General features: G+C 30.5%; 2 protein-coding genes across 2 annotated transcripts in view; one reads left to right on the plus strand and one right to left on the minus strand.

Moving 5' to 3' along the window:
- LOC126735124 (neurotrimin-like) overlaps positions 1 to 22,924 on the plus strand; it is an 84,162-nt gene continuing 61,238 nt past the window's right edge. Inside the window, exons 1-2 of the mRNA XM_050439090.1 lie at positions 1 to 21; positions 1,778 to 1,808. Coding sequence (XP_050295047.1) covers positions 1 to 21; positions 1,778 to 1,808 — 52 coding nt within the window. The remainder of the gene's footprint in view (positions 22 to 1,777; positions 1,809 to 22,924) is intronic.
- Positions 2,354 to 22,924, minus strand: part of LOC126738619 (equilibrative nucleoside transporter 3-like) — a 36,052-nt gene continuing 15,481 nt past the window's right edge. The window contains exons 5-10 of the mRNA XM_050444043.1: positions 17,692 to 17,742; positions 17,260 to 17,503; positions 9,726 to 9,910; positions 4,138 to 4,223; positions 3,738 to 3,937; positions 2,354 to 2,752 (exon numbers count right to left, since the gene is read on the minus strand). Coding sequence (XP_050300000.1) covers positions 2,641 to 2,752; positions 3,738 to 3,937; positions 4,138 to 4,223; positions 9,726 to 9,910; positions 17,260 to 17,503; positions 17,692 to 17,742 — 878 coding nt within the window. The 3' untranslated portion in view covers positions 2,354 to 2,640. The remainder of the gene's footprint in view (positions 2,753 to 3,737; positions 3,938 to 4,137; positions 4,224 to 9,725; positions 9,911 to 17,259; positions 17,504 to 17,691; positions 17,743 to 22,924) is intronic.

Here is a 22,924-nt window from a genome sequence, read left to right on the forward strand (position 1 = left end):
ATGATTAACGGTAACTGGAAGGTGATATCTTGGTTTAGCGTTTATTAAAAAAATAACGATCTCATGATATCAAATGTCAGTGATAGAAATTATAAGGCTGGTATGGTTAGATCCCATAAAAAATAAAAATATGTTATGAATATAGAAGACTCTTAATAATCTAGTTTAAAATCTGTGTAAGTTTTATATTTAAATGCTTAATTTTCGAATATAGTATTTTCCTTTTATTTCGATTAATTATTTAAAAGGCAAATTAGAACATAGCCGCACATATTAATTATAGTAATAATATAAAATTAAATAAAAACCTTCTACTAAAATATAAAATGTCATTTGTGCCTGATATTGATAATGTTATATCTTATACTAAAAAATAATCAATTTATGGTAAAATAAAGTACTTTGAGAGAAAATTCAGAAATAATAATTTATTAAGCCATTAAAATTATTTACAATAAATTTGAAAAATATATTTAAGTTTCTCTTTTGGGTTTTTCTGGTTTCACTTTGTAAACATTAATTTTTTTGATTTAAAAATGATAAATATAATAAATGTATTTTACTTTACCGCCATGGAAAAAAATTTTGACCAGTGCTAAGAATACTTAGGAATATACAGATTTTTGTTAATTGTAGAAATTAAAATTTAATTTAATATTAAATTGTAAAAAGTTTAAATTACTTACCTAACTCTCTAACCTCATTAAAAAAAATTACTACAAAGTGAGTTTTAATTTTCTTCACTATTCATACACTAGACTAAGAACTTGCTATAACTTGCGGAATTATATTATTTTATTGAAAATTGTTGATGTTCATTTTTGCTTTGATTTGTATTCCACTTAAAAAATTGATTTTTTAAATATTAATTAATATAAGATAAAATACGTACTACATGTAATATAATAAATGAATTTGCTTTAATATTTAAAACGTGTTTTTTTTTTAACTTGTAGTAACAACCAAATATTTTATTCAAAGAATTATATGCTAATTTAAGTGAACATAATTTTAGATTAGAGACATTTATTCATTTTATTATCAACAACTTAATATTCTACAATACTAAAATGAACGACTTAGAAAAAGCTTTTTCGTTCAAGTTTAAAATAAGCATCAAACTTGTTTAAAATGAAAGATTCGTAGCAAATAAAGTTAAACGAAAAGTAAACACTAAACAATTAATATGTTAAATTAACTAGTCATCATTTTTCTTAAGCAATCCTTAGAAATTAAGGAAAAAAATATTAATGAGTTATTTTGGGACCAGATTAAATTTTAAAAAAATAAGTCAAATACTTAACTTGTTAAGGATGGTTCAGATACCCAGATAGCGATCTTTCCTAATAATAATTACAAATTTAATTCGAAAAAAATAGAGATGAATATTTACAAAAAGCTGTTACGTTATGTTATAGTTTTATATTAAATAATAATAATAATAATAAAATATTTATTTAAAAGAATTTAGCAGCAAAAATGTTTTTTGTTAACTCATATTAATGGATACGAGTAAAGCAAACACACTATTAAATTTAATATTTTTAGTTCAAACACTCTATTTACCCAGTTAAAATTCAATTTTAATAATAAAATAGAGTAAATATTGTTACAAACTTTATTTAGTATTTGCCAACACGTTTATAATGTACGAATAAATTTTTATCAATTTAAATAAAAAGCAAACAATTTTATTTAAATACTGCATCTTAAATAGGCTTGTTGAGGTGAAAGACCTGGAAGTGGTATTTGATAAATTCTCTTTTGTTCCATATAGGGTGAATCGGGACGGACGCACCAAACTCCAGGTGAGTATTGTAAACATGAAAATATTTTAAAAACTCATATGTTCTTATTCGGATCTCACTTGTTTTTAAATTAGAGAGAAAATAAAAAATCTATGAGTTCTAATGAGTTCAATTTAAATGATAAATAACTTCGTTATTCTAGAACTAATTTGACAATTTTTTATTTAAGACTCGAAGACGCGAAATGTCACACATAGTCTATGAATAATATAATAATAAATTATAATTTTATTTTAACTATAAATAAAAAAATGTCTCTAGAAAATAACCGTTTAAAAGCATTTAAATAAATATTTAATTTATAATTTAAATTACAAATTCAACAGGGTTATTGAAATAATAAATTTTATGCTCCTGGCAATTAAAAAAAAACTCTGACAATGTTATTTGTAATAATTAAATTTCTTCCGACATTGTTAAGTACAAATAATATATATATACATATATATATTGTAGCTACTAAATATATTTTTTTAAATTATATAGCATAAATTCAAAAATTTATAAATTTAAACAATGCTTATAGATATGGCCAAAATAAAAAATATATTTTTTTCAAAGATTTATTGACATAGATCTTAAAAATACAGTTTTATACCTGTAATGAAAAGTTAATATGTTTATAGGAACACTACAAATTTATATAGATAATTATAAATAAATAATGCTTAATTAACCTACCCTTGTACAAATTCCAATTTGTCATTGCTAATGACTAAACGAATATCAATAAAAACTACAAATAAACATAAATTTGAGATTTAACTATATGCATTAACAATAAATTAATTTTTCTTATTTTCTCATAAAACTGAAAAAATTTGGAGAATTCTTAGAGCAAACTGACCGCCAGGACACCTAATGGTGAGGTTGCAGCTGCAAAAACGCTCATGAAGAACATAGTGACCATCATGCCTAGTTCTATACGGTTTGGTGGGACCATCCTTAAAAAATAATAATATGTTATATTATAACTCAAAAAATTATAATAAACTTCACTAGCAGTTATATCTGGATAATATTACAAAATGTACTTGCTATAGAATAGCCTCATATGTTAAAATGTTTACGTATGGAAATGTATTGCACACAATTGGCAATAATGTCCAATTAAGTTATGAGTATATATTTACTTTGCACGCAAACAAATTGGTATTAATGTAGTTAAGTTCTGATAATCGCTTTTTGTAATCACACATGCGCCATTTAGAAGATTTTATTTTTATATCGCTGATTATAGAAAGTATCCGCTAATTAATAGTAGATGGAAAAATCATAATCTCTTTATACAAACTTTTAAAAAAAATCCGTAAAATTTTGTAATTGGACTTCGGTACTTTTTGGGGTTGGTATCGTATTATTAAAAAATATGTATTTTATAAAATTTTCCACATTGAAATAATGCTTCTGCACTAAGTTCTTATTCATGTAGTTTTAGGTAGTTAGAAAAGATTAGAAAAGATTAGAATAAATGACTGTTGATTGCTTGAAGAGACATAAAAATATAGATATTTTCTGGATAAATATAAAATATAATTAATTTACTTGCTTAGGTACAAATAATTATTTAATCTTCCTGAAAGAAGTGAAAAAACGATTAAAATAAAAAAGTGCTTAAAAGCTTAATAATATTCATTGCCCGGAAATAAATAAATTTTCTTTAAATGTATGGACAACCATTTCAAGACTTTTCAAGAAACAAATGCTTTGTGCTTCTTTTCTTTGAAAAAAAAAAACAGAATTTTTTCCAAATTCAGGAAAAAAAAATTAAATTTTACCTTATCACAGTTAATATCATTTTTCGAATAGAGGTGATCATGTTTCTGTCATTAATTTATTGCATGAGAAGGCTAATGATTTTTTATGTGCAATTAATTATCGGACACGCCGTATTTTTAGTTATTTCCTAATTTATTAATATGAACTTACCTCATCGATTTGACCATATTAAGATTCATGAAAAAACCGCTTAAAAAGGATTGTGCACCGGTCAGTATCCCATATTCCCAATCGCGATTTATGATAACTGGAAGGTGATACCTTGGTTTAGCGTTTGTTAGAAAAAATAACACTCCAAATATAATTTCCTTTGATAAAGATAAGAGGTACAGGACTGGTAGAGACATATCCTACAGAAAAGATAGAATTATAAATATAATATTTATTAGTACTATTCATTTTTTTCTACTTCCCCTGGTAAATTCTTGTTTTATTAATTTTTATAATTTGGATATAATAAAATGTTTATATGGCTTTAACTAATAATTACAACAAATATGTCAAGCCAAAGTCTTACTTAGTTTTTCTTAATTAGTTTTATAATACTTACATAATCCATTCCATTAAATAGGGCTCTACCGCATAATCCAGTAATAGCGGGAATGAGATACGTACAAATAGTAACAAAATATTTGGCTGAAATTAAAATAAAATGTATATTTTCTCAAAATATTAAAAGCGACAAAATCATTTGTTTAATATATTTAACCCACACAGGGTACCTCTGATGAAGTCTTCGCTATTACTATATTTTAACACAAACAAAAATAGTTTTCACAACAGAAATAATTTTCTTAATAAAAAAAGCAGTAAGGGTGTAAATCTAAAAATAATAAAGTTATAACAATATTAATAATTTTGCGAAATATAGGCATGTTGGCTTAAAACTTTTTTAAAGCAAAACAAATAAATCACTGCTTAGATAGTAAAATGACAGTAGTCATAATGATTTATTATAATAAATAAATACTGACAGGTATATTTAAGCAAAGCTTGTGATTTTTGTAAAATTTAAATTAGTAAAATGCTTTTTGCGTATATTGAAAATTATGATATATTAGAGTGTTACCTTGAGTAAACCAAACTAAAAAAATGGTCATAGAGAGACAGAAGAGTACTGCCAGACATTCCAGACTCGTACTTTGCTAAACCGAAAAAAATTAGGAGTAGCGAAAACTTACTGAGAAGATCTGAAGAATAAACTAATTTATAGCAAATTTTAACAATAAATTATTGTTCACAAAGCTATTAAAAATACCTACTTTACCTACAAATAATCAAACAGATAGCACTTTTCAAATAAGTGTTCAAAAGAAGAGTATATACAAATATTATCACACATTAAAATGTGGAAAAGAATAAGAATAAATACGTAATATACACATGACATTTCTGCGTCAAGGTAGATGTAGAAATAGGAAGATGCAAGTTGTTTACTTGACTTGATTTTTTTCCATGAATTTATAATGAGGTTTGTATGAGATGACAAATTAAGAGATTTGACAAATTGCGAAAAACTGCTACGGAAACTCCACCACCATTTATTTGGCTATATAGGTCGAAAAGAAAGTAAATATAGCATCACCGGTGCTTACTCTCTCTTGGTATCCAAACTGATACTACAGGTATCAGTTTGGATAATATCATACAACTGCCAAACTGATACGCAAGAATGTCATTTAGCTTTAGAAAATGTATTAACCGTCTTTTGACCAGCTTTTCACCAGTTTTTTCACCAGTTGGTTTACCAGGATTTTCGTTTTTGTAGATGGGAATTACGTTTGGAGATTTCAGATAGGTTGAAAATACTTCCGATGTCCAAGATGCATCTATTGAGTTGACTATGTTGGCAATGCTGATTTTATTATAAGTTGCTACGTGGGTTTCGTGATGTGTTTAGGCACTTATGAAGATTTTGAGCTAGGCTACAGAAGAAGTATTAAGTTCGTTGGGAGATACCTCTGGTCTTACAACTAATCGGAGTCGTTGACTACCTTCCATTACTCGCTTTGTTTATTTGACGAATTACTCATGCGACCTGAATAATGGGCTTGTTTGCATAGTCGAACTAGACGGCAATATAATGAGTAATAGAAATTAAAGGGTTAATGAAATTCTGGAAAATCCATATGCCTTCTTATTATATGTAGTAAACGCAGATTTTTAGATGGCTTAGAAACCCCTTAGAAAACCAGAAGCGCTTAAAAGCCGCCTTTGTCTTTAACGTAACCACTGGGAAAGCAACAATAAATAGATGCACGACTTTGTCATAGAATTTTGATAGTGCATCGGGAAGTTTACATAAATTATTTCAGTCTATTATAGTGCATATCTCATGAAACCGGTTAAAGTTTATTTTACCAAAAACCTTTCTAAAACGTGCTTATTTTTTTAACGTGTATTTAAGATTCTAAAAGCTTGTCAGATCATGAGGCCAGATCTGACAGACCTGCCCTTTGCATGGTGCATTTCGAAAGGTTATAACATACATTGTCTATATTATTGGACGAAGATCTAGTAAATCGTGTCGGCAAATTAACGTGCAGTGCCAAGTTAAATGAATTGTAAAGGTTTTTTAAGGGCAATGTGGTGGCAGAGTTGCCATCAATATAGTTGATGTTTAGGTCTCCTTCCAGTAGAGTTTGTTGTGAGCAAGAAATATCTGCTAATAAACTCTCCAAACCTAAGAAAATATTATTTAGATCGGATATCGCTGATCGATAAATACAAATAAAATAAAGATTTTTAAGCTTGGAGAAAATAAAAGAAAATTAAAAAATGGTTTCACTAAGAAGATGGTCAAACTTGTCTACTTTCTGAAAATAACTCTGCGCCAAGAACAAATCACTAAGATCGAGTATCCTCCATGAGACATTCGATTCCTACAGTATTTCGACAGCGTTTCTTAATTTTGAAGATATATTAGCTTAACCTCTTTTAACCGATGATATGTCAAGAGCACTATATTTGAATTATTTAATCCGTTTTTAAATAATGAAAATTCAAACGTCCACTGTTATTATTATATGTCCACACTGATTGGACATATAATCATAACAGAAAAATATATTCTCTTACGTTTAAGTCATTTCACAACACTGCATTGAACTAAACCTTTTATATTTAGGCTATTAGTGTAAGTAAACTTTTTTATTAGGAAAATTAATTATTTTAATTAATATAAATATAAACAACGGATTTCATTTAACAGAGGTTAATTTTTTACAATTTCTCGAAAACGCATTTTCCAATTTTTTCTGCTTTCACCATTTTAATCAACAGAAAAAAATTCTACCAGTTTGCTAATTTAACCGACCCTGTATTTTCAATATTAACAAAAATACCAATAGTGTCGAATTAATCAGAGGTACCCTGTATATTTTTAACAAATATTAATAATATAATAATAACCTATACAGGGTGTTTGGAAGGTCAATGGAAAGTCTTGGTGAGGTGACAGAGTATACAGTCTTATGGTTTTCGGGATATTCGATTTTGAATTAAAATAAAAGTATTTTCTGCATTCTTTCCTTATATCACCAAAATAGAATAATATATCTAGATGAAATTAAAAGAAATCGTCAATTTATGACCTTTTAAACGAGCCTTAAAACTTTTTTTTATCTGTTTAGGTATCCAGTTGGCTCTAAAAAGCTCAGGAGCTAAAAAATTAAGTTATATAAATGAAACACAATAAATTATTTAAACATGTCTTAAAGGTGTTTAAAGTGAGAATCGCTGTTTTAATATGTTCACAAGCTCTACCTCTTACTTCAATAGTTGTTGTATTGATAATTTTTTTTTACTGAATGGTCTTTTACTATGCGTTCTTCAGTATGAACTAACTCTGTAGTCCGACTCCAGATATTTGAGTTTAAGCCAATGGTGTCAAGTCTGAGGATCTAGCAGGTCACGAAGCATACAAATATTATCTTGTGCCTCGATGGAAGTGAGTTGGACATGCGTCGTGTTGAGAAATAATTTACGTGTCATCAGCCATTTCTACTTCTTCAAATAATTACCGTCGTCGGATCTTTCGAGATAAAAATGAGAGAACCGATTAATCTTTATCCGAAGACGACGGCCCATACATTAAAGCACGGCGCCCAATGAATCGGCATCGACCGTCTCGACACGGTTGGTACAATCGGCCGGATTTGCTTCACATGTATTTAAATGAGGCCGCGCGCACTGAATCGGTTTGGTACGTTCGGTCGGTTCGGTTTTCTTCGGCGACGATCTCATATTGTGGAGAGGGCAACTTTTGCCGAATGCCTGCGACTATTTTAGCATTTTTTCGCATAGAGTGAGGAACTGTTTTAAAGAATTTAAAAAACCGTTGATTTGATAAATATATCAAATGAAATTTTAATCAAAGCTGTTCGCAGTTTTAGAATATTGTATCATAAACAAATCATATATCATCATGATAATTTAAGGAAAGAAAACGCTTGGGAGGAGATATCCAAATTAACTGGATGTTCTGGTAAGTGTCATTTATTATAGCTTAAAAAGGTGTTTTCGTTACTTACTGTTTGTTAAGTTGGCCATCAGGAGATTTTAAAGTTTTAATTGTCTGAAAATGCCAACTTGGTCGGCGAAATGTGCGAGTGTGAAAGTTCTCGTTTTGGTGTTAAGTGGTGTACAACTCTTGCTTTGAATATAATTTATGTTTTTACAAAAATACACAAAAAATACAGCTTATTATATAGTTTCAAATGCACGTTGGAATGTTATGTTATAATTTATTTTATTTGACTCTATACAGGGTGTCCCACAACGAATGCCAGCTATCTATATCTCGTAAAGTAGAGTTCAAAAATTTTTAAAATTTGACAGTATACCAATGTTGAGGCGCAATTCAGCTAAAATAATTTTGAGATGGCGCAAAAACCAGTTCTCTAAATGATACTCTTTAAAAAAATCCAAAATCTCCTACGTTTTTCTACCGCTTCTACTTCAGCACAGGCTACTGCAATCATAATATCCTTTTCAGAATCTGAGGAACTGCTAATTTTTTTTTAAAGCGCTTAAACAGGTGCTTAATCATAATACTTCTATATGCTCGAATAGTCGAACCACTTTTAAACGTCGTCGTGTCTTCATTCTGCCGATTGTATAAGTGCTAGTTACCGACTGAACGGACCGAACGTGCCGAACCGACCGAGCCGATCCGATTCAGTGGGCGCCCTCCTTAACGGAAAGTTTGTGCTGGAGTGTTACCTGTTTCTTTCATGTAAATTGTGAACATTTCTAATGCCCTCCTTTGAAATTTTGGAATTGTCTGTGTATGATGCTTTCTAGAGACTGTGCATTCTCGATGTCACTATTTAAGAGAAAATGACGAAACTGGTTTCTGAGATAAGATCAGCGGCAGCTTTCAGTCATTATCTTATGTAATCAGTCGGATAATCTTTGTAACCTAGATTGACACTAGGTTAATTAGGGTTTACACTTTCAGTCTTGTGAATACGTCGGTAACTACTGTAAAATACTTTGGCATAAGGCAATCTTTTCTTATGTAATCGCTCATGGTGCATTCGCCGTGCTTTTAGTCCATTGCAATTTTACAAAAAAATTTTATTAGTTATATAATAATTAGATTTTATAGTTGTTATAAATCCTAGGACTAAAATTTATAATATTATTAAAAGAAATAAAGCAAGAATTTATTTTTGAATTTAGAAAAAAAAAGTACACGAATTGATACAACAAACTGATTTCATTAATAATAACATGAATAAGTTTATCCGCTTAAGAAAGTATAAAAAAAGACATTGCTTATTTCTGTTCTCTAAATTCGAAGAAAAAACCATACTTTCAGGTATGTAAAATTAATCCAGTTAGTGTGTCATGTTCTATTTTAGTGATAATAGGAAATAACAGTAGAAAATATATTAATTTTCATTAAGCACTGAAAACCACAAACAACTCGATAACCGTAAGATTTTATACTACAGTATACTTGGAACAGAAAATTCCAAATAGTTTGTTCTACGTCTTCCGAAGATTTATATCGAACTTCTAGATACCATGTATTGCATACAAAAGCTTGAAAAATTAATTTTTAATTGTTTTATATTTTTTTGTATAAATGTAGCATTTTTAAGGTCAAAAAAGCTTGTACTCCTTACTTACTTCCCCAAATGCTTGAAGTGCCGTAATATTCGGAAACCACTAAATTTGTAAGAGAAGAAATAGGTACAAGCATTCCAAATAGATTTAGCAGGATTAGCGGCCATATGATTTTAAACACTTCTAAAAAGTCAGAAAAATTTCTTAAGTTCTCCTTGACGTCCTCTTCCGCGCTTTGTGTGTAATATCTGAAAAATATGAATGCCAAGCTTAATATAATAAATAAATATATAATTTAGAGGATATGTATGATCTTTTTAACAATAATATTTAATAACTTTTTAACAATAATATTTAATATTTTTTAAGCCCTTACTCCGTAATAAAGCTCGCCGTTAAGCCTCTCGATTTCCTAACTTAATCCAACCCTTCGATCCCTTTGCTCTCTATTATTCTTACGACTTTTTGGCCCTTATATACACAAGTAATCTATAAAAGTGCCGGAGATTTACAGTTACAGCATCCCTATTAATTCTCTGGCTTAAGCAATAAAATTTCCAGTCCTTTAGGTAAACCTTTTTTGAAAAGTTCGCCTAAATTTTTTTTTTTAGATTTCTGTTTCTGCCAACATATAAAGGAATACTTTTAAGAGTTTTACAAGTAGATTTATATATCTTACATTACTTAAATTCTTGATATCTAAAAAGCTCTTCATAATTAGTTAAGTTTGTAATATTTTTATTAAATGTCCTTTAAAAGACCTTAAAAGAAAGATTTTTATTAGATTTTTTAAAATTTTTAGTTGTATTTTTATGGGTTATTTTTAAATTGATGTAGATACAAAATTATTTTTACAGGATGTCGCATACATATTGGTAAATAAATTAACAACGGATTCCTTTTAAAAAAAGAATGTGATTAACCTTCGTCTTCCCACGTAACAAAAGTTACGTTAAGTTCCAAGTGGGGTACATTTGTACCCCATCATGAAAATGATACTACTGATACATTTACATGTTTTTAATTATACAAATACATAAAATAAACTTGTAATCAAATTATAAAAAAACATAGTTAATTTTCTTTGCACTTAACACACTTCACTTCTTTTACATAGTGTTCCGTGCATACGAAATTTTGACACTCCTTGCAAAGTTGTCTAGATTTGCGATCTCTATTTCGATAACAGAGATAACAACGTCCACTTTTAAGTCTTTCATTTTGGTTTTCAACTGGAGGAGACGCCAAGTCTGGAACAACATCGCGCATATACTGCCTTAGCATCTTGCTCAAGCGTCTTGAGTTATTATATCTTCGTACAATATATTCTTTTACCAAAGATTCTCCTAACTGAAGCAAAAAATATCGTCGGTCGTCCTTAGATTTTTTGATTTTTGGATACTTGATGTGCCATAAAATAAAAGAGTTTAGTGCCGCAATATCTAATAATTGGCCGAAAATTGCCATTGGCCATCGATTGCAAATTCTGCGAGCAGAGTATTGCTTTACCATTTTATCTGTGGTGTCTACAGCACCCTTTGTATCAATATAATGAAAGTATAATATGAGGTTTATTCTTATATTTTTCATCTGCAACAGTATCATCATGATGTTCCGTAGACAATAAAATAACTGCTTTGCCTTTGCTAGGTGTATAAGACACAATAGTATGTTCTTTTGTAAATGCAAACATACTAGAAAATTCAGGCCTAAACAATTTGGGTTGCAACTCGTTTGGAATGTATGACTTATTTTTTCTGAGTGTTCCACGCGGGGTAAGTTTTTTTTCAGCAAGCTTATCTGCCAGTGGTACACTTGTAAAAAAATTATCAGTGGTTACTCCATATCCAGTGCTAAGGGGTTCAACAAGGTTCTCAAACAAGGTTCTCCTTGGTTCAACAAGATTCAGAACCACTCTCTCCCCCTGATTTTTCTCTGGTTTATTATTTATTTTACCAAGATAAACCGTAAATTTGCACTGTACGAATTTTTACTATCCGCCATTGCCCAAATTTTAGGGCCATATTTATCGGGCCTTCTTTTCATGTAAACTCGAAAAGGACATCTCCCTCTGAAGGAAACAAGTAGCTCATCTATAGTAACATGTGACCCAGGTGAATAGGCCATGATACAATTCTGAACAAACAAATCAAAAACTTGTCTAATTGGCGCCAATTTATCGTTTATCTTACGCTGAGGTCTAGTAGAATAGTCGTCGAATCGAATAAATGCTGTAAGCAACTGAAATTGATTACGTGACATACTTGCCGGAATAATAGGTCTGACATATTTCTTATCTGTACACCATAATATTTTTTGGGGCTCCTTGGTTGCTTGAAGCGCTCCTTGGATCAGCAGGATTCCTAGGTACGCCTTGATTTCCGTAGAATCGGTAAGCTGCCAAGTTCGTTGCAATTTATGTGGATATTCTTCATTCCATTGTCTTATTACCTCTAACAAAATAATTCTTAATAAGTAACAATAAAATAAAGAAAACTAATAATACTAATAAATAATATTTCAAATAAGGTCAATGAAAAAGGAAACTTACCTCTTCAGCTTTTTTATTCGTTTGAACTACTAATATATTCAATATATTGTCTGACATGAACAGTAGAAAAGCTTCAATTTCAGTGGTAAAATTTGACCTTACGGAGTAAGACTTTGTTTATTCTTTATTATATCTTTAGCTCCTCTGCGTGTCTGAGGATGGGGAACTTTTGACCACTGTGTACCATCTTTAGGTTTATAAAATAGATTTCCACCGTCCATAGACTCTTGCTGTTCCTTTACAGATGTACCTTGACTGTCACTATCGCATTCAATAAGATCCGACTCCTCGTCATTTATTTCCGGTTCCCCGTCACTTTCCTCATCGTCAGACAAAATTACGTCAAATTCCCCTATTTCATCATCGGAGTCTGCATATAATAGCCATTCTAATTCGGCATCACCAAGGCCTTTCGAAATTTTTGGTTAAATTTTAAAAAAGCGAAATACCACAAAACTCGCAAAACTAACTGCTAAAACTAAACACTTCAATGGCTTTGAAACAAATAAAACAGTAAATAAGTCTGTGCACACTGCACCGATGACTCTAATCAACTAATGGTCTATTTTTAGAAGCAGCGCGCGCCGGATCGAAGTACAGAGCACCGCCAAGCCAGTAGGCTTGCATTCCTACGTGGGGTATAAATGTACCCCAACCTATTCAAACAAACTTTATTTTTGAAAAACCGAGAAAAAAATGTGGTTTAAAAGGCACTAAATATTTACAAAGCTTTTATTAACAGAAAATAAAATTCTTCAGAAGAAATAAGCTTTTTTTTGCAAATATGTAAGAAAAGAGATGTATGGGGTATATTTGTACCCCACCCGGGAAGACGAAGGTTAACTTAAATTTTCCTTGTCCGATAGTTAAAGGCAACCAAGATACAAGGTGATAAACTTAATGTAATTTGTTGAATTTTGGCCGTAAATTTAAAAGCGTTTATTTTTCTTTTTTGAACAAAATTTCGACAATGTTTTTTTTATAGGGAAAGCATAGAGGGCCCTACCAGCAGCATTTTTTAACTTTTTTAGGCTTGGCATAATAAAATTTTTTAATTAAATTATGCATTGTGCATTTTTGCTAAAAAAAGACACACCTTAAAAATCTCGCTACGATTCACCCTTTTCGAGATATTTACATGTAACAAATTTATCAAAATAAGAAAAACAAACATAAATAATAATTAAAACGATTTAAGAATAAAAAAATAGATTTATGATAAGATTAATTATTATAAAATAACTGGCCTAAATTGTCCCAGTTTCTAGTCAGCGATTCGTAGAGCCTCACGAAGACAAGCTGGACGGTCTTTCTAAAATGTTTTGTTCAAATAGTGCTCATAATTGTCGATGATAGAGCTAAAATTCCCCACAGTCCATGTGATTTGAACGTCCTGGACCTTTAAACTATTACATCCTTAAGGCAGTAGTAAAGTTAAAACCCCCACTAAGTTTCCAATTTAAACTTAAGCATCCTGTATGATTATATATCCATGGCCTTATAAGTTAAAAGAGGTTTCAAGAAATTGCAAGCCATTTTTTAGACGACTCACACAATTTTCTTTCTGTGGGTGAGCGATAACACTTTACGTGTGCTCCTAACAACATACGGGAACCGAGTCAATGGCAAGGTCGAAAATAAAAATCAATACCCATCTTGACAAGTGAAATATTCCCTTTTTGCACTCAAAACAGAGTTTGACTAACGTCAAATCAGACACTATTCAAATAGGAGAGTTTGCTTACGAGTTGAGTTTATATCGGGCTATAAAACTCTATACAGGGATCAAAGTTCTTAGACAAGTCGTTAGTCCTCATTTTTCTTTTCAAAAAGATCACCTCAACTGAACAGGAGCATCAGTGAAAATTTTTACTAAAAAGTTGTTGGCGGTGTGAGATGACGATGGATTTGTCAAGGTTATAGACCATCTGCCTAACCTCTCTACATTATAGCATGTTTAACCGGTCAGTTCTAACTCGAAGCAAGTAGGTATTAGAAAAAAACAAGCTGAGCTCCAGGATTGCCTAACTAGGCTCCAAAAGATTTCAGTGCGTTAAGCCTCATAAATTCGTAAGTGATCGGCAATGTTCGTCAATATAATCAATGAATAGGGTAGGCTAGTAGAATAAAGGTTTGTTCGATATTTGACAGAGATTTCAGAGAGAGAAATATTCCCAAAGAGAAACAGCATGAATTTTGGTACGTTTCTTTACTTCTTACGTTTTTAATTTATGAATTCCAAACCACAAGCATAACTCATAGCCGCGGTGTCACCGGCGGCAGGTTTACTAAGCCGGTAAGTTGACTAAAGTCGTTTTCCGTGAATTAAAATTAAAAGTGGTGATCACATTGATAGTGACTTAATGAAAATACTCGGCGTTTTAATGAAATTGAAGGCAATATTAACCATAGTAGATGTATCAGGCAGCAGTCCGTAAATAAGAAGCTTTAAAAGAAATATTTATATCAAGGCAATTTTGAAATATCTTAAACAAATATACAAAAGTTGTCATTTTTAGTCTGAATCTTCCCCCGAAAATACATCGTTGGCGAAACACGTGTCGAGAAGAAATAAAATGTTTTGGTTAGCACTAAAACTGTTTTGTGATTTGAGCTCCTTAAATATTAGAGCCTTATAAGTTAAGATGCCTCAAGGAAGAATATACAATTTATACTTTGAAATTTACTTTAAAATTACTACTTAGTAATGACTAAAATTGCTTCAGAGTAATTATTGCCATTTGTAGAGATCAAACCAAAGTTCTTTATATATTGGGATTTGGATATTAGACCTATTAGAAAATTTAACATCCAGAAATAAAGCTTTGCATACACGAGGAAGAAATCACTCCATTGCTCTTACCTAAGCACTACAAACTTTATAGCAATAAATTTTAATGCCAATAATAGAATTTCGTATTGTATGATGGAATGCAAACAAGGCCAAATATTATTTTTTTAGAGAGGTAGTGGATTCTGAGTACCAGAATCGGTAAAAAATGCAGATGAACTGCTTTGCCGGAGTCTGCTTAGCAGACACTCAATATGATCATAAATAGTTTTCTGAGGCCTAACTTAAATTAAGTATATTAAATCCATAGATAATAAAGAGAAGTAGCCCTGAGGCACACCCTTAACTAATTAGTCTTTTCCTAGAAGTAGTTTAATTTTGCATTATAAAAGACATAACAGACAGTAGAAAGCAGATAGTACCAGTGTTCTGTTTATCCGATAGGATATGAGAGACTGAAAACCCATGTGATCAATTTATGCTGCCAAAGGCTCTTTCTTAACGAATAAAGGTACAGTTGATTATAAATTGCTAAAAATAGCTTCGCCGAAAGACTGAATATGGAATTTGTGCAAACCCCCACTTCCATCGCTTCGTTCTCTGCTCCAGTTTCGACATATTTTCGATACACATTACTATTCTCATGTCTCTCATTAAATATTTATGGTGTTCTATTAGCTCGCGATTATTTTCGAAAAATATTTCGATAATTTCAACCCTTTTAGCCATGGCTAACATGATTAAAGCGTAAAAAGGTCTTTTAGCAACAAAGTCAAGTCAAATTAATCACAAATTATGTACTAAATTCTTATATAAAATAGGTACAAGACAATATTTACATATCCTTCTTAAATAAATAATTATTTTGCCACAAAAAAGGCTTAAATTATGTATAGATTATATTATTAAACTGATGTATGTACCTACTAAAATCTACTTTAAAATTCATATCAATAAATCTCCAAAGGTACTGAATTAAAGAACATGAATTTTACGTCATTATAAAGTAATTTGAAAGATCTCTCGACTCCCTTGTCCATTTAAGATTTAAGGGGTGATGTCACCCTCGCCCAGGGGACTGCATGTGTTAACGTGATTTTTTTACCAAACTTGTGTCCCCCTTAAAAACAAAATCGACGGATCCAAGTGTTTTTCCAAAAAAAAAACTGAACTGTCACTAAATGCCTTTGTTTCGTATTCGATGCGCCACCCTGTATATTATTATTGTTATCCAATTCTCTGGCCACATGTATATCTCTAATATGTTTTGGCAGATTCGGTGCATTATATTCACTCCGATGTCACCTAAGGCCTAAATGGTTTTCAATGGGTTTGGGTATATTTCAATGGGTATATTATCTATGCCAGTGGCTTTATGGCCCTTTTGTCTTTTTATTGTTATTTTAACTTCACTTCTAAGTACGTCAGATTTGCTTACAAAATTGTGACTTACTTGTATTGGTGATTCCTCTATAATCTTCTCAATCATCAGTTTGACTTTTGTTTTTGTACTTTTCTATTTATCTGCTTGATTAATTTAAGTATGTGTCTTTGAATTTTGTATAGAGTGGCTTTAACTCAATGTTAAGTTTCTGATAGGGCTCTATTTTATTATCATGTTCTAGTTATGAGGCTTTCGGTTGCTTGCTTACTAGACTTGTTAAATTTTGAAAGTTTGTTGGAAAAAGTCTCTGAACAATAATGAAGTTCAGACACTGGATTTTTCCTTTCGAGAAAATGTTGATATTAGAAAATTATAGGGATCGTTAAAACTCATCTATACACAGAGGCACGTTCCAAGAATGGAGATGAATGGAAAGTTATGTGACTCTATCTATGTGGCGATACAGACATAGACCGTATTTAGATCAGATTAAAATAAGGAGAATACAGAAAATACGAGATTTTGTTTATGATTGGTTTTTGGTGTTCGTAGACCAAATCATATTTCATCATTAACTTATTTTTTTTTAATAATTTTTGTTCGCTTTTTTGCTTTTTAGTTATTACGTTTTGGTTTCAGTAGGCCTTTGGGTTTTATGATGTCTGCACAAAAATTGATTTTTTTCTCATATGTATATACTTGTGTAATCATGTGTTTACATACATTAAATATCTTTTTTGTAATATTTGATTCTTAGGAAAAATAGATTGGTATAAATATTATGAATATTTTTATTTTAGGGCAGATACTATACTTTTCTGTTCTCCTAATTAGTTGTACAAAATACCTTTATTATTTTAATTTTTCTTACCTAAAAAATTTAGTTTTAGTAGCAAAATAAAAGACGATCATGTTGATTATCATAAGGACACTTCCGATTCCAAAATACATTAAAGCCGCCCCTTCGGTCGAAGGAGTGACCATAATGGAAGCTAATCTTAATACTGCTGAGAATACACCTGCTCCACCTTCTCCGAGTAGTTTTGCTTTTAAATATAAAGGCGGCAGTTTGGCTACAAGACCCATAGAGCCCGAACCGCCCAGCGACATTGCACCTAGAATAATGAGACATCTTATCTTTGACACAACAGAAGTTAAAATATTATATAACAGAATTTTATTCAATATTAAATGACTTAAGGGTCAATACTGAATTTTGTAAATAAATTAAGTGGTTTTGGAAACTATTCAACTTTATATTTTAAAAAACAAAGGTCCTTAAATGAACGATAATTTTACTTACATGACATCATTAGCTGACATAATAGCACAAACACGAAAAATCCCACTTGCCCTAAAAAAAAAAAATTAAGTAAATAATTTAACTGATTATTAATTACATTTATTTAGTAGTTGGATTAGATTTAACTTTAAGTGAAACTTAGGGATTATCAGAATTTGTTCAAAGTTAATACACGTTGTTCTGAGAGGAATCTAACTAATCCAACAAGGATAGTAAATTAGTACGCTGTTACATGATAAGAAGCTTTTTTCACTCTTTCTTTATGGCCTATTAAATCTCGTGAATTAAAAAAGAGGTTGCTATGAACAAAATTTTATAAAATTAATTAATCCTATTTAAGGAAGAAAATATATTTGAAATGTAAATTTCGCCTTAATTAGCAAAATGCCTTAAAACAAGATTTTATTATTCAGTTTGTTTGCCAAGCTAATTTTAGGCTAAATGAATTTAATAAAGCTAAAAAAGTTAATTATCTGATACTCTTTTGAGTCGAGCTACTTCTTTGCTCGCGTATAATTTACATAATATCTTTAGTATAAATTTAAGAAAATGATTATTCATTAAGCTACTATATAAATTATGTATAAATACTTTCTTCTAAGAACAAAAATTAACGCGAACGCAGCTACGTCATTTATTATCAGAATATTAGGTAGGTCCATTATTGGACTTTATTTGGAAGCAACTTAATAATACCCTTTTCTGTCATTAAAATTTGTTAATTCTTATTTGGCTTATGTTCACAATTTTAAGAACATCATTGATTCTCACAGGTCATAAAATAATCATTTTCTAGTAATAACTCTTAAACGCTAATAAGATGTCTCTCCAGACTCAGTGACCAAGCTTAGATCTATCTAATAACCTTAAAACGGGTGTTTTTCTTTACACTTTTAATAAACTAGTACAGGTTCATAAATACCCTTATAATCTAAGCCCAGTTAAAATCTAAAAGATACCAACCCACACTTTATTGAGTTGGGTGCGTATTTAGATTTATTAAATATATGATCTATGTTTTGCAGAAACCTGGCGTTCTACTTAATATTAGTTCAATATGGTACCAGATGATTCCAAATAGGTTGGTAGCTTTTTTTAAATAACGGCCCTTTCAATTGCAATACTATAACCTAGTTTTTGTTTTGTTTTATTTTATTTTTGTTCTGTTTTAAAGTGTTTTTGTTTTTATTTAAGTCTGGTAGTGTGTTAAGTAGTAAGTATTAAAAGAGTAAAGAAGGATTTGAAAATACAGTGTAAAGTGGCTTAAAGTACACTATTTAATAATAGTTATGCCCAGCAAATCAACTGCTAAAATTTTAAAAGCTGCGCTTCTAATAAATTAAAATACAGGTAAGAAATTTTTAAATAAATAAATAAATAAATAACGCCTTTATTCAAGTATTTCTTTGCACATACAATGCAAAAACATATGAAAATGTACACTCACATCATATGTACAAGAATTGCGCAACTGGGAAGTTTAGCCTCCTGGCCATTCTTCCACTCAACCAATTCTCCGGATATTAAGTTCACCATCTCCAAATGTTAACAGAGAAAGTAAGTATATACCAATAGAATGCTTTTAAGAAATAACACTCAGGATAAAAGAGTTTTAACCAACCATAACAATATAACAATGCAGTATATATATACATACAATATATCTGTCACTAAAAAAGTTCTAAAAATCTACTGCACATCTAATAAATACCTCTTGTACTTAGACCTTAAATAACCAGTATTGCATACCTTAAATTGAAGAGGTAAGTTATTATATAAGTTAACACAATTACGAATGAAGCTCTTTTTAAAAAAAGAAGTTCTACGTTGTGGCATTGTTAAATAATTTTTATCTCGAAAAAAGCGATTATGCACAGCCTCCCTATAAATAAGTTTTTTAAACAAATATACTGTTTTCTAGAAAATAGAGTCAAGTTAAAATTATACCAGTTATCACACTTAAGCCAACCCAACTCTTTTATATTTTCTGAGACATGATCAAATTTTTTAAATTTATAAACAAATCTACAGCATGTATTCTGTACGTATTATATATATCAGAATATGTGCGTTGATATAATAGAAAACATATCTGCAGTATAAATACTATACAACAAAGGGCCAAGTATGGAGCCTTGTGGCACTCCCGAAATAATGTTTCTACTCTGCGATGTCTCACCACCTATCCTAACTACCTGCCTTCGACCTGTTAAATATGACCTAAAGAACAGTATCTCAACCTTCCCAAAACCATAATATGATAGCTTGGCACACATCAACTCATGATCAATAACATTAAAGGCTTTAAAGTAGTCTATCAAAATCAATATAGCAGCTATTTGCCTATCTTGAATTTTTACAATGTCGTCAGTAATATTTAGAAGTGCAGCTGTTGTACTATGACTAGCTCTAAAGCCCGATTGATGCACAGGAAAAAAGCCATTCGTATTAAAGTAATCAGTGATCTGAACATGAACCACTCTTTTCAGAACTTTTGATATTACAGGAAGCAGACTAACAGGCCTCAAATCTGTAAAACTGACTGGATTATGTTTTTTAGGTAGTGAGGTAACAAGAGATTCTTTCTAGCAATTTGGGAGATGACCATGTTCGAGACAACTATTGACAATATGAGTTATATGTAATATTATCGCATGCAAAAACAGTTTCACCATCTGAAGTGTTATGCAATACCTGCAGCATTTGACCCAATACTCTGCACATACTTAAACACATCAGAGGGATCGACCAATTTGAAAGTAAATTGTATGCCTTCCCTTATTTTATTATTATTAAAATATGCTACTTTATTATCACAGTTGTTTGATTTTTTAAAAACGCTGCAGAAAAATGTATTTATCTCTTTCACATTTACCAATTTAAGAGGAATCTGAATAACTGTATTTGTAGGAACATAAACATTGAGGTCTCTTAAAGTTTGCCAAACTTTTCGTTGAGGCTTTTGGGTCTCCAAATATTGCAAATAAGCCAACTTTTCCTTACGTATAGAATTCTTAGTAAGATTTCGAAGCATTTTATAATGTCCAAAATTTTCTGTAGAGTTGTTTAATTTACATTTGAGCCTTGCCTTGTCCATTTCCCTCATTAAACCTCTTATTGCATAAGTCAACAATGGTGCATAAGGCTTAGTCACTCTAAGGGACCTTACGGGAACATGCTTATCAAATAAATCCTTTATATTATGAGTCAGATACTCAACTTTACTATCTATATCATGAAGGTAGAACAATTCATCCCACCATACTTCAGACTGAAGGTCAAGTAAAAATTCAGGTTCATCGAAATGCTTAAAATCCCTTATAGTCAAAAATTTTTGAGGTTTTATAATACATGTTATGTTTACATAGCAAAATGTCAATAGGTGATCACTTATCCCATTTGAATCTTATGTCCCACTCTGAGTTACAATATTTTTATCATTAATAAAAATTGGGTTTAGTAAGGTGGCTGTTGTATCAGTGACGAGTTGGTTCATCAATTACCTGAGAAAAGTCATAGCTATCAAATAATTTGATGAGTGGGTTTTGAATATTCATCATATTGATGTTTAAATCACCAAAAACTAAAACATACTCATCTACAGGCAAGATTTCAGGTAATATTCTATCCAAGATATTAACACATTCTAGTACATTATTACCTACTCTATAGATAATACCTACTGCTATGGATAACTTCTGCTTTACTCTAATACGTACACAATAATGTTCAAAACCCTCTATTGATTAAATTCATAAAGCTTAAACTTTCACATTTTATTGAGCTTTTTATGTAGAAACCTACGCCTCCACCTCTACCTCTATTACGATTTTTTCTATAAAATTTGTATCTTGGCATACTAACAGCATCTGATGATGTATCAGTTGTTAACCATGTTTCCGTTACACCAATTATGTCAAAGCTATTATTCTGAATTATATTAGTGAATTCGACAAGATTCAAGTGTCCAAAGTATTAGCTTCCCTCTACTTAAATTAAATAGTCTACTCTCTGATTAATGACCTCTAATAAATTTAGCCTACATGGACATTGCCTATCGAGGGCCAGATGAGATGTGCTCAGCTTTAGACCTGAACTGTTTTTATTAGACTTGCAACAATTTATACATTTTAGCTCATTTGACCCATAATCTTTATAAGAATAATTCTCTGCGCATCTAGAACAAACTTTTGACACTGAGCAGTTTTTGGCTAGATGGCCAAAAATTGCTCTTCGTACAATTATTTACTTTAAGTTTTATAACTAATTATTGCTTCATTTAAGTTAATTTATTCAAACTAGTCTCCATATTTTTAGCTGCTTAAAAAATATGAAAGCAAAACAAACTACGTGTTCATTTCGATTTAATTTATTTAATTAAAGATGTCTAAAAATATATAGAGTAAATATTTTTAGATGATGAAATTCATGGTTTCAAGCCTATTTTTCTACCAGATCCGATTAATGCAGCTTTCCATATTTAAAAAGTATCATCATGATACTTTTTTGGGCATTGCACTATCAGCAATAAAGCGCCCAAGAAATTGGCTCTTGCCTTATTAAATATTTTAAAACTAAGCAGAGAAAATAAAACTCAACTAAAAGTTGAGCATCTTGTGTTTTTTTTGGTGGATTCTTGCGGATGACAGAACAAAAAGATAAAGCTAGTACTTATGTTCATTCCGAATTGCATGGCACAAGGACGAACTTAGAAAGCATAACGATAAAATATATTTGTTCTAATCATAGTTCCCTGCGTAATGATACGGCGGGCAGAAGAGACCATTGACATAGTCACTCAGATGCTTGTTGAAGATTTATTAGGTGTAATGAATATTGAGAAGAAAATAGCCAATCGAACACTAACATATGGCAATGAAAAAATTATTTAGTTTAGTATTACGTTGATTAAAATAGAAAAACAATAACCTTTTTCGCTAACAGTACAACTACGTTTTATTAAAAAGTTTCAATAAAAAAATCTTCAAGAAGCAGACCTGTTAACAAAGAAATCTTTGCTGAATCGTAAAACTTAAAAGAAATTGTGTATTTTATTTCTGCCGATGCATAGCCATTTTATCAAATTTGCAGAGTGCCAATATATAATTTGTCTTTGATAATTCTCTTCTTTCTGATATGGAAAAACCTATCCACAAGCAATTGCTGTTTTTTCTATTTTTTTACACTAAAAATATTTAAATAAGTCATAAAATATCAATACTCTTATACTATT

This window comes from Anthonomus grandis, chromosome 1 (genome assembly GCF_022605725.1).
Source record: "Anthonomus grandis grandis chromosome 1, icAntGran1.3, whole genome shotgun sequence".
NCBI lineage: Eukaryota > Metazoa > Arthropoda > Insecta > Coleoptera > Curculionidae > Anthonomus > Anthonomus grandis.